The sequence below is a fragment of the Eschrichtius robustus genome, chromosome 3 (genome assembly GCF_028021215.1).
Source record: "Eschrichtius robustus isolate mEscRob2 chromosome 3, mEscRob2.pri, whole genome shotgun sequence".
NCBI lineage: Eukaryota > Metazoa > Chordata > Mammalia > Artiodactyla > Eschrichtiidae > Eschrichtius > Eschrichtius robustus.
This window is the reverse complement of record NC_090826.1, coordinates 65,659,115-65,671,643: the sequence shown is the minus strand read 5'-3', so window position 1 is coordinate 65,671,643 and position 12,529 is coordinate 65,659,115. Positions and strand designations below refer to the sequence as shown.

The 12,529-nt window shown below is 34.0% G+C and overlaps 1 protein-coding gene across 1 annotated transcript in view; it reads left to right on the top strand.

The window, feature by feature from the left end:
- Nucleotides 1–12,529, top strand: part of SLC44A5 (solute carrier family 44 member 5) — a 372,145-nt gene that overhangs the window by 343,469 nt on the left and 16,147 nt on the right. The window contains exons 13-16 of the mRNA XM_068538021.1: nucleotides 1,975–2,067; nucleotides 2,595–2,682; nucleotides 3,188–3,450; nucleotides 3,973–4,067. Of these exons, the coding sequence (XP_068394122.1) occupies nucleotides 1,975–2,067; nucleotides 2,595–2,682; nucleotides 3,188–3,450; nucleotides 3,973–4,067 (539 nt within the window). The remainder of the gene's footprint in view (nucleotides 1–1,974; nucleotides 2,068–2,594; nucleotides 2,683–3,187; nucleotides 3,451–3,972; nucleotides 4,068–12,529) is intronic.

Below are 12,529 nucleotides of genomic sequence, written 5' to 3'. Positions count from 1 at the left end.
TATCGGTCACTGCTTATTTGTAGACGCCCCAGACTATTTTCTCTTTAAGATGGCTTGTTAAATCTGCTTTCCATTCAAGAAGACTTGTTCAAGTTCAGACTCTGCCACATATTAAAAACTTCATGCTAACAAATCTTTCAAAATCCGCAAACCTCAATTATCATAGGGTAAAATAAAGCTAAAACCTGTGTATTCTATGCACTAGCACTTTTTTTTTTTAACACCAAATATATGTTAGGAGGATAACTTATGTGAAAGTAAGTGAGAAAGTGCTATATAAAAGTTAGTTATGTTATATTATTCCCATACTGAGTCATATGTTAATATTAATGGTTGAGATCATTTGCAGAACTTTAAATCACCATAACTCTATAAAGTCAATTATGTGCTCTTGCTAGTTTTGTATAAGCAACAAAATTTGCCAGTAGACAGGATAATTGGTCCTAGCACTACCAGACTATACGTTTTGTATCTACAGCTCTCAATTCAGGAACATTTTATACCCAGAGCCATTTGTATTTTAAAATGCTACAGAATAAACACAATTTTTCATAAAATTCATGTTGTGAGGTAATAACATCTACAGTTTCTAAACTATTCCGAAAGGTCACTTGAGGATAATACTTAAAACTTTTGAATAATGCATGGAAACAGCAAGGAAAGTGTTACTACAAAGTAACATGTTCTCTGTTTAGAACGATGGAAACTGAGGTGTTAATGACCAAGGACAAACTTATTTTAAATAGTCTTTAAGGATTGTTTTAACAAAATCATCATCTATAATAATAATAGTGCCACCTAAAGCCAGTGTTTGAAATAGTTAACAAGCAGTTTGTTAAATTAAACTCTCTCCTTCCCACAATAACTGAAGCCCTATCATTAGCCACTGAAAACTACTGATTTGCTGGGTTATTTCTTAAATAATATGATATTGTACAATTCATTTATCCCACTGCTATGCCTCTAAATGTGTGTGTGTGTGTTAAAGGGCAATTACTACTGTGACTGGTTAACAATTTTTTTCAAGGGAAAATAAGAGCTGGAATAAATGGGCGTGAGAATACAGGGTAAACATAGGCATGCCCAATAATTCACTCAACAGCAGTGTCTGGGGAAAAGAGAGAATAGCATAGCCCAAATAGTGAGGTGGAGAAGGTAACAAATACAAAAATGAATCTAAAATGTGTCAATGCATTAGGAGTGGAAATAGTTCCATCATAGTTCTCAGTGGCTATATCAAACAGCATAGGGTTAATTCAGTATCATATGCTGAAAAGATTATAGGGCAACTAGGATATGAATATTTTAGAAACCATATCTTAGGAGGAAATATCAAAAGAATTACTACCCTGGAGAATAAAAGAATAATGAGTTACTTGAAGGGTTGCTGTATGGAAAAGGTGGTCATTTCTTCTCCAGAAGGTAGTGGATGTGAATTACATGCAGGCAGATAAGGAAGAACTTTCTAATACTTTGGTTGTTAAGAAAATAGAATAAGCTGTGTCATATAAAAGTAAGTTCCTTTCACTCAATGAGATCACCAGAGACTAATGAACATGTTTTGAAGATAGTTCAGAAGGGATTCTTAAATTAGGGATGGATTCTCACATTTGATCAGATGATCTTCAAGGTCCTCTCTAATTTTAAAAGTCTAAGGAAAAGGGAGAAATACCATGATTATAATGCATCAAATATTTATGCGTCAGATAGAAATAACCAAAGAGGAGAAGGTTTGGGGAACTTTTGGCAGGAATCAAACATGAGCATTGGAAGAATGCCTCTAACTTGCTAAACATGAATAAATAAAATTTTAAAACCAACTAAGTATACACCAGCAAAAAAGAGCTGATGGTTATTACCACTGTTCTTAGAATGAATTCAGTCAAAGGCTTATTTCTAGTTCTAACAGATAAAATTTTAATTGAGAAATTATAACTGGATCATTTTCAGTTTCAACTATTTGTTTTATTTTAGAGCCATTGGATACATCCCTACTACCTTAATTTATCCAGTTTTAACTTTCATTTTCCTCTCAATCTGCATTTCCTACTGGGCTGTGATAGCAGTGTATCCTTTGGTAATTGACCCCTTCAAACCTCAGGTACACACTACTATTCAGGAGCTAGGAGTTTGTGTCTGTTTCCATCCGGGAAAGACTAGGAACATCCTAAAGATATAATTGAGATGATGATGATGATGATGATGATGATGATGGTGATGATGATGATGATGGTGATGGTGATGATGATGGTGGAGATTATGATTGCTAAGCTCTAAAAATGTTTCAGTGTACCAATTGAATTTCCCCTCAGATAGGTCACATGGTACATTTTGTTTTATTTTGTCTTCACGTGTGGTACTCCTCCTTTGCAATACGTAAAAAAATCTCTTTTTATATTTCACTGTTTTTAAGGGGCCACTCAGTGCAGCTGACCCACGTTATGTTACTCTGGGTCTGAAAATGAATGAATTATTAAAAGATTAGTTTTTTGAAATTAATCTTTCAGTGGACTTTTGAGTTATTTGCATTACTTTCTTGTCCATTTACTTTCAATCTACCAGCAAATAATTTATCCTTAATAGAGTTCACTCAGTTACTTGGCTACATCAGGGGTACCTATATACAAAGTCACAGCCCCAGAGGGGCAATGTAAACATGAAAATAAAACCTGTAATCCAGAGGTAAGTAAAAGAAACTCTTTTATTTATTTCAATACAGAACTCTACTGTATTTCATCTAGCAGTAGTGGTAGGAATCATCCTGAGATAGAGACCATGTGCATTGACGAAGATCACTGTAGAGAAGGGGAGGGTGGGTCAGGTGTTAGCAGGAGAGCACTGAAAACGGTAGGCAGAATATAGAGAAAGCACTGCTATTTCCTGAGCTCACTTGTCCTGTCATACACCTAAGAAGCAGGCACAGTCAACAACAACACTAATAAATGTGAAATTATAGTGGATGCAGACTGATGACCATACGATGGAAAAATGAGGTACTTTCCAGAGCTCATTAAAGAATTGTATAAAGTGATGTTATAGAAAATAGAAATAACAGCAGAAGCTAATAGGAACAAAGCAAGATATGCAATTGGGGGCCACACAAGAGAAGGCAAGGAAGGTATTATCTTGGAATAGCACTTAATATTATATTATTTGTGTTTTGTTTTTTTTTTTTTCCTGAGTGCAGATTTTTAATACAACTGAAATTGCCAAAGCTTGCCCTGGGGCTCAGTGTCATTTTGCTTTCTATGGTGGAAAGAGCCTGTACCATCAATATATCACTACCTTCCAGATATTCAATCTATTTATCTTTCTCTGGCTTATAAATTTTGTCATTGCATTGGGTCAGTGTGCCCTTGCTGGTGCCTTTGCTTCTTATTACTGGGCCTTGAAAAAACCTGATGACATCCCACCATATCCACTTTTTACTGCATTTGGACGAGCCATAAGGTAAGTTTCACACTGAAACCTCCACCTATCTTCCCAGTTATGTTTAGTGTGCTTATAACTCAATCTTGTGCTTATAATTCAAGTGCCAAAGTACTTGAGGTCAAAGGTATAATTCAAGATTCATAGATGTCCACTGGCTTTGTCTGGTTTTATAGCCACAGTTTTATAATCCCTACCCAGGCCAATATCCTTCTAAAAGGTTACTGGAGAGAAGAAGTAGGGGAGGGCACCAAATTAAAGATCAAGGACTAACTTGTTTGTGTTTCTTCATTGCTCAGCTCAAACATAAAATCATCATAAGATGACAGGCTATTGGTATCATTTCTGTAGATGAAGTACAAAACGGATGTATATGGTTTAAAATCCTCTATGGAGACCTTTGTCAATCTGAATAAGAGAGTATAAGAAGCTCTTTCCTATCAATCCTTCTGCAGATCCCTTTTACCAGTAAAAATTAACTAACATCCTTTTAGTTAATAGTAAAAATATTTTAACTTTTATTCTCATTTTATCTTTGCCCAGATATCACACAGGATCCCTAGCATTTGGATCTTTAATTCTTGCAGTAGTTCAAATGTTTAGATTAGTCCTAGAATACTTGGACAAACGTCTTAAAGGTAAGATTCCAGAATTCATCTTTTCTCAGACTTCCTGACTTCTGTGAATAGAATAGATTGGGTCAGGGGGTTGTGGGGGACATAATGACTGTAACTTGGACACAGTAATAAGGATGGATGTGGTCAGATTGGGCAGATGTTTGGAAGGAAAAGCCAATAGGACTTGTTGAGGGAAGGAATATGGTGGGGGGTGGGGAGAGGAGCAGTGGTAAAATAGAGTAAAAGTGTGTGATGCTATTTACTAAGATATGGAAACCAGTAGAATGAAATTTCAAAGAAGAGATTTAAAACTGTGTTTTTGACGTGTTAATATTGAGAAGCATGGTGGAGATGTCAGGCAGTTCCAAGTCTAGAGCTCAGGACAGGTCAGGCTTAAAATATAAATGTGGCCATTGGCATAAATCTTCATACATGACACATACAGTTTACAAACACATAAACTCTGCTTGGGTTGTACTTTAAAAGATTTTATTATTAATTATCAAAATAATCTTGAAACAGAACAACCAAGTTGGAACACTCACATTTCCTGATTTCAAAACTTAATACAAAGCTACAGTAATCAAAACAGTGTGGCACTGGTATAAGGACAGACATATAGACCTGGAAAAGAATAGAGAGCCCTAAAATAAATGCTCGCATATAAGACTATTCAGTGGGGGAAGGAGAGTTTTTTTCAGCTAATGTTACTAGGAAAACTGGATATCTACATTCAAAAGAATGAAGTTGGACCCTTACTTTACACCATATACATAAATTAATTCAAAATGGATCAAAGACTTAAACATAAAAGCTAAAACTATAAAAGCCTTAGAAGAAAGCAAAGGAAGAAATCTTCTTGACATTGGATTTAATGATGATTTCATTATTTTAATGATCATTTTAATGACGATATGACACCAGAAATACAGGTAACAAAAGAAAAAAACAGATAAATTAGAATTCATCAAAAAAAAAATGTCTGTGCATCAAAGGACACTATCAAGAGAGTGAAAAGACAACCCACAGAATGGGAGGAAATATTTGCAAGTCATATATCAGATAAGCAACTAATATTTAGAACATATAAATAACTCCTACAACTCAACAATAAACAAACAACCTATTTCAACATGGGCAAAGGATTTTTTAAATTAAGTAAATGTTTTTCAGCTTTACTGAGGTATAATTGACAAATAAAATTGTAATATTTTTAAAGTGTACAACATGATGATTTAATACACATATACATTGTGAAAGGATTCCCACATTTAAGGTGGGACACATCTGTCCAACTCATGTATTTCCTTTTTTTTTTTTTTTTCCTTTTTTGGTGAGAATGCTTAAGTTCTACTCTCTTAGCAAATTTCAGTTATACAATACAGTATACTCAACTATACTCACCATGTTCTACATTAGATCCTAATATCTTATTCATCTTATAGCTGAAAGTTTGTACCCTTTTACCAGCCTCTCCCAATTTCTTCCACTCCGAGCATGTGGCAACCACCATTCTATTCTATTTATATGCATTCAACATTTTTTCCCCACGTATGAGCAATACCATGCATATTTGTTTTTGTGTGGCTTATTTCACTTAGCATAATGCCCTTCAGGTTCATCCATGTTATTGCAAAAGCAGGATTTCTTTCTTTTTAAGGCTGAATAATATTCCATTGTGTATATATAAGGTAATTTATCCATTGATCCATTTAATGACACTTACGTTGTTTCCATACATTAGATACTATAAATAATGCTGCAGTGAACATTGGAGTACAAATATCTCTTCAAGATAGTGATTTTGTTTCCTCCAATTATATATACAGAATTAGAATTGCTGGATCATATAGTAGTTCTATTTTTAATTTCTTGAGTAACCTGCGTACTGTTTTCCACAATGGAGTAATCAATTCACGTTCCTACCAACAGTGTACAAGGATTCCCTTTTCTCTTCATCCTTACCAACACTTGTTATCTCTTGTCTTTTTGATAAGAGATATCCTAACAGGTATGAGGTGATATCTCACTGAGGTTTCGATTTGTATATCTCTGAAAATAATGTTGAGCACTTTTCATGCACCTATTGGCCATTTTTATGTCTTCTTTGAAACAATGTCTATTCAGGTTCTTTGCCCATTTTTTATTGGGTTATTTGTGTGTTTTTTGCTGTTGAGTTCTATAAGTTCCTTGTATATTTTGGATATTAACTCCTTATCCCATTCAGTAGGTCGCCTTTTCATTTGTTGATGGTTTCCTTTGCTGTGCAGAAGCTTTTTAGTTTGATGTAGTCTCACTTGTTTATTTTTGCTTTTGTTGCCTTTGCTTTTGGTGAGAAATCCAAAAAATCGTTGCCAAGACCAATGTCAAGGAGCTTACAACTATAAAATCTTCTAGGTTTCAGGTTTCACTTTCAAGTCTTTAATCCATTTTGAGTTGATTATTGTGTATGGTGTAAGATAAAGGTCCAATTTCACTCTTTTGCATGTAGATGTCTAGTCTTCCCAGCACCATTTATTAAAGAGACTATCCTTTCCCCATTATATATTCTTGACTCCTTTGTCAAAAATTAATTTACCAGATTGCATGGGTTATTTCTGGGCTCTCTATTCTCTTCCATTCATCTATGTGTCTGTTTTCATACTGATACCATACTGTTTTGGTTACTATAGCTTTGTAATAGAGTTTGAAATCAGGACGTGTAATGCCTTTAGCTTTGTTATTCTTTCTTGATTGCTTTGATTATTTGGATCTTTTGTGGTTTTATACAAATTTTAGGATTGGTTTTTCTATTTCTGTGAAAAATGACATTGAAATTTTGATAGGGATTGCATGAAATTTTGTAGATCACTTTGAGTACTACGAACATTTTAACAACATTAATTCTTCCAGTCCATGAACATGGAATATTTGCCACTTATTTGTGTCTTCAATTTCTTTTGTCTACAGCTCACAGTTTTCAATGCATAAATATTGGGTTGGCCAAAAAGTTCATTTGGGTTTTTCCATAACATGGCAAAACCAGAACAAACTTTTCGTCAACCCAATAATTCTCCTCCTCATTTAAATTTATTCCTAGGTATTTTATTGTTTTCATGAAATTGTAAATGAAATTTTACTCTTGATTTCTCTTTCCAGTAGTTAGTTGTTGGTGTATAGAAAGACAACTGATTTTTGTATATTGATTTTATTTCCTGAAACTTTACTGATTTCATGTACTAGCTCTAATATATTTTTGGTGGACATTATAGGGTTTTCTATATATGATATCATGTGATCTGCAAACAGAGACAGTCTTACTTCTTGCTTTCTGATTTGGATACCTTTTATTTCTTTTACTTGTCTAATTGCTCTGGCTAGGACTTCCAAGTACCAAATTGAAAAAAAGTGGCCAAAAAAAAGAAAAAAGAAAAAGAAAAAAGTGGCAAGAGTAGGCATCCTTGTCTTGCTCCTAATCTTAGAGGAAAAGCTTTTGGCTTTTCACCAATGAGTATGATGTTAGCTGTGGGCTTGTCACATATGGTCTTGATTATATTAAGGCCTTCTATAACCAGTTTATTGAGAGTTTTTATTACTAAAGGAGGTTGAATTTTGTCAAGTAATTTTTCTGCATCTATTGAGATAATCACGATTTCCTCCTTCATTTTGTTAATGTGGAACATCACATTTATTGATTTGCATATGTTAAATCATACTTGCATCCCTGGAATAAATCCTACTTCATCTTGGTATATGATTCTTTTAATCTAGTATTGAATTCAATTTGCTAATATTTTGCTGAGGATTTTTGCATTTATGTTCATCAGGGATATTGGCCTGTAATTTTCTTTTCTTGCAGTGTCCTTGTCTGGCTTTGGTATCAGGGTCATGCTGGCCTCATAAAATGTGTTTGGAAATGTTCTCTCCATTTCTATTGTTTGAAAGAGTTTGAGAAGAATTGGTATTAATTCTTCTTCAAATGTTTGGTAGAATTTCACAAGTGAAGCCATTTGATCCTGGACTTTTCTTCGTTGGGAGGTTTTTGATTACTGATTCAAAATCTTTACTAGTAATTGATCTGTTCAGATTTTCTATTTCTTCATGATTCAGTTTGGTAGGTTCTATGTTTCTAGGAATTTATCCATTTCTTCTAGGCAGTCCCATTTGTTGGTGTAAGACTGTTCCTAGCAGTCTCTTATGATCCTTCGTATTTGTGTGGTATCAGTTGTAATGTCCCCTCTTTCATTTCTGAATTTAAGTCTTCTCTCCTTTTCTTTCAATTAGTCTAGTGAAACGTTTGTCAATTTTATGTTTCAAAAAAACAGCTGGTACTTTCACTTATCTTTCCTATTTTTAAGTCTCTATTTCATTTATTTCCACTCTGATCTTTACTATTTCCATCCTTCTATTATCTTTGTACTTAGTTTCTTCTTTTTTTTTTTTTGTTCTTTCTAATTCCTTGAGGTGAAAAGTTAGGTTGTTTGAGGTCTTTCTTCTTAACTTAGGTGTTTATTGCTATGGACTTCCCTCTTAGAACTGCTTTGCTACATCCCATACATTTTGGTATGTTGTGTTTGCATTTTCTTTAGTCTCAAGGTACTCTTTGATTTCCCTTTTGATTTATTCTTTGACCTGTTGGTTGTTCAGTGGCATGTTGTTTAATCGCCACACGTTGAATTTTCCAGTTTTCTTCTTGTAATTGATATCTAGTTTCATACCACTGTGTTTGGAAAAGATGCTTGATATTATTTCACACTTCTTACATTTATTAAGTCTTGTTTTGTGAGCTAACATATGATCTATCCTGGAAAATGTCCCACGTGTACTTGAGAAGAATGTGTACTCTGCTGTGGTTGGATGGAATGTACTGTAAATGTCTGTTAAGTCCTTCTAGTCTAATGTGTAGTTAAGTCCAATGCTTTTCTGTCTGGATGATCTATCCATTGTTGAAAGTGAAATTTTGAAATTCCCTACTATTATTATATTGCTATTTATTTCTTCCTTCATATCTGTTTATATTTGCTTTATATATTTAGGTGCTCCAATGTTGGGTGCATAAATATTTATAATTTTTATATCCCCTTGATAAATAGACTCTTTTTTCATTGTATAATGACCTTTGTGTGTTGTTTCAGCTTTTGGCTTAAAGTCTATTTTGACTAATATAAGCATAGGTACACCTGATTTCTTTTGGTTTCCATTTGCCTGCAAAATCTTTTTCTAATCCTTCACTTGCAGTCTAAGTATGTCTTTAAAGGTGAAATGAGACTCTTGTAGGTAGCATATACTTAAGTCTTTAAAAAAAAATTCATTCAGCCACTCTATATCTTTTGATTGGAGAATTTAGTCCATTTACAATTAATTGTAATTATTGATAGCTATGGACCTACTGTTTCTATCTTGTTAACTATTTTCTGGCTGTTTTATAGTTTTTGTTTCTCTCCTCCTCTCTTCCTTTGTGATTTGATGATTTTTCTGTAGTGGTATGTTTTGATTCCTTTCTTGTATCTACTATAGGTTTTTGCTTTGTGGTTATCATGAGGCTTACATAAAATATTTTATAGTTATAACAATGTGTTTTAAGCTGATAGCAACTTAACTACAAATGCATACAAAAGCTCTATGTTTTATACCCACACACACACATTTTATACTACAATGTTTTTGATGTCACAATTTACATCTTTTTATATTGTGTATCCATTAACAAGTTATGTAGTTATAGTTCTTTTTAATACTTTGTCTTTAACCTTTATACTGTAGTTCTAAGTTATTTACCTACCACCATTACAATTTTAGAGTATTTTGAATTTAAGTGTATATTTACCTTTACTGTGAGTTTTATACTTTCATATATTTTTATGTTACCAATAAGCATCCTTTTGTTTCAGCTTAAAGAAATCCCTTTAACATTTCTTGTAAGGCTGGTCTACTGGTGATAAACTTTTAGCTTCTGTTTGTCTGGAAAACTTTTACCTCTCCTTCAATTCTGAAGGACAACTTTGCCACATAGATAGAGTTTCTTGGTCAGCAGATTTTTCTTTCAGCACTTTTAACATACCATTCTACTTCATTCTGGCCTGCAAATTTTCTGCTGAAAAATCTGCTTATAGTATTATGGGGATTCCTTTGTATATAAGAAGTTGCTTTTCTCCTCCTGCATTTACCCACCTTTTAACTTTTGAAAATTAATTTTATGTGAGTCAGTATGGATCTCTTTACATTGATATTCTTTGGGCTTTCTGGATCTGGATGTCTCTTTGTTTCTCCAGGTTAGGGAAGTTTTCAATCGTTATTTCTTTGAATATATTTTCAGCCCCTTTCTCTTTCTTCTCCTGGGACCTCTGTAACGTGTAAAAAGTACATTCTCTTTAATTTTTCTTCCTCTAATTGGATGAATCCCACTGCCTTGTCTTTGAATTCATCAATCCTTTCTTTCTTTCTTTTTTTCTGAATTTTCTTTTATTTATTTTTTTATACAGCAGGTTCTTATTAGTTATCCATTTTATACATATTAGTGTATATATGTCAATCCCAATCTCCCAATTCATCACACCACCACCCGCCCCCCCCCCACCACCACTTTCCTCACTTAGTGTCCATACGTTTGTTCTTTACATTGGTGTCTTAATTTCTGCCCTGCAAACTGATTCATCTGTACCATTTTTCTAGGTTCCACATGTATGCATTAACATATGATATTTATTTTTCTCTTTCTGACTTACTTCACTCTGTATGACAGTCTCTAGATCCATCCACGTCTCTAGAAATGACCCAATTTCGTTCCTTTTTATGGCTGAGTAATATTCCATTGTATATATGTACCACATCTTCTTTATCCATTCATCTGTTGATGGGCATTTAGATTGCTTCCATGTCCTGGCTATTGTAAATAGTGCTGCAGTGAACACTGGGATGCATGTGTCTTTTTGAATTATGGTTTTCTCTGGGTATATGCCCAGAGGTGGGATTACTGGGTCATATGGTAATTCTGTTTTTAGTTTTTTAAGGAAACTCCATACTGTTCTCCATAGTGGCTGTATCAATTTACATTCCCACCAACAGTGCAAGAGGGTTCCCCTTTCTCCACACCCTCTCCAGCATTTGTTGTGTAGATTTTCAGATGATGCCCATTCTAACTGGTGTGAGGTGATACCTCCTTGTAGTTCTGATTTGCACTTCTCTAATAATTAGTGATGTTGAGCAGCTTTTCATGTGCTTCTTGGCCATCTGTATGTCTTCTTTGGAGAAATGTCTATTTAGGTCTTCTGCCCATTTTTGGATTGGGTTGTTTGTGTTTTTAAAGTTGAGCTGCATGAGCTCTTTATATATTTTGGAGATTTATCCTTCATCCGTTGATTCGTGTGCAAATACTTTCTCCCATTCTGAGGATTGTCTTTTCATCTTGTTTGTAGTTTCCTTTGCTGTGCAAAAGCTTTTTAAGTTTCCTTAGGTCCCATTTGTTTATTTTTGTTTATATTTCCATTACTCTAGGAGGTGGATCAAAAAAGATGTTGCTGTGATTTATGTCAAAGAGTGTTCTTCCTGTGTTTTCCTCTAAGAGTTTTATAGTGTCCAGTCTTACATTTAGGTCTTGAATCCATTTTGAGTTTATTTTTCTGTATGGTGTTAGGGAGTGTTCTAATTTCATTCTTTTACATGTAGCTGTCCAGTTTTCCTAGCACCACTTATTGAAGAGACTGTCTTTTCTCCATTGTATATCCTTGCCTCCTTTGTCATAGATTAGTTGACCATAGGTGTGTGGGTTTATCTCTGGGCTCTCTATCCTGTTCCATTGACCTATATTTCTGTTTTTGTGCCAGTACCATATTGTCTTGATTACTGTAGCTTTGTAGTATAGTCTGAAGTCAGAGAGTCTGATTCCTCCAGCTCCGTTTTTTTCCCTCAAGACCGCTTTGGCTATTTGGGGTCTTTTTTGTCTTCATACAAATTTTAAGATTTTTTGATCTAGTTCTGTAAAAAATGCCATTGGTAATTTGATAGGGATTGCATTGAATTTGTAGATTGCTTTGGGTAGTATAGTCATTTTCACAATATTGATTCTTTCAATCCAAGAACATGGTATAGCTCTCCATCTGTTTGTACCATCTTTAATTTCTTTCATCAGTGTCTTATAGTTTTCTGCATACAGGTCTTTTGTCTCCCTAGGTAGGTTTATTCCTAGGTATTTTATTCTTTTTGTTGCAATGGTAAATGGGAGTGTTTCCTTAATTTCTCTTTCAGATTTTTTATCATTAGTGTATAGGAATGCAGGAAATTTCTGTGCATTAATTTTGTATCCTGCAACTTTACCAAATTCATTGATTAACTCTAGTAGTTTTCTGGTAGCATCTTTAGGATTCTCTATGTATAGTATCATGTCATCTGCAAACAGTGACAGTTTTACTCCTTCTTTTCCAATTTGTATTCCTTTTATTTCTCTTTCTTCTCTGATTGCCATGGTTAGGACTTCCAAAACTATGTTGAATAATAGTGGTGAGAGT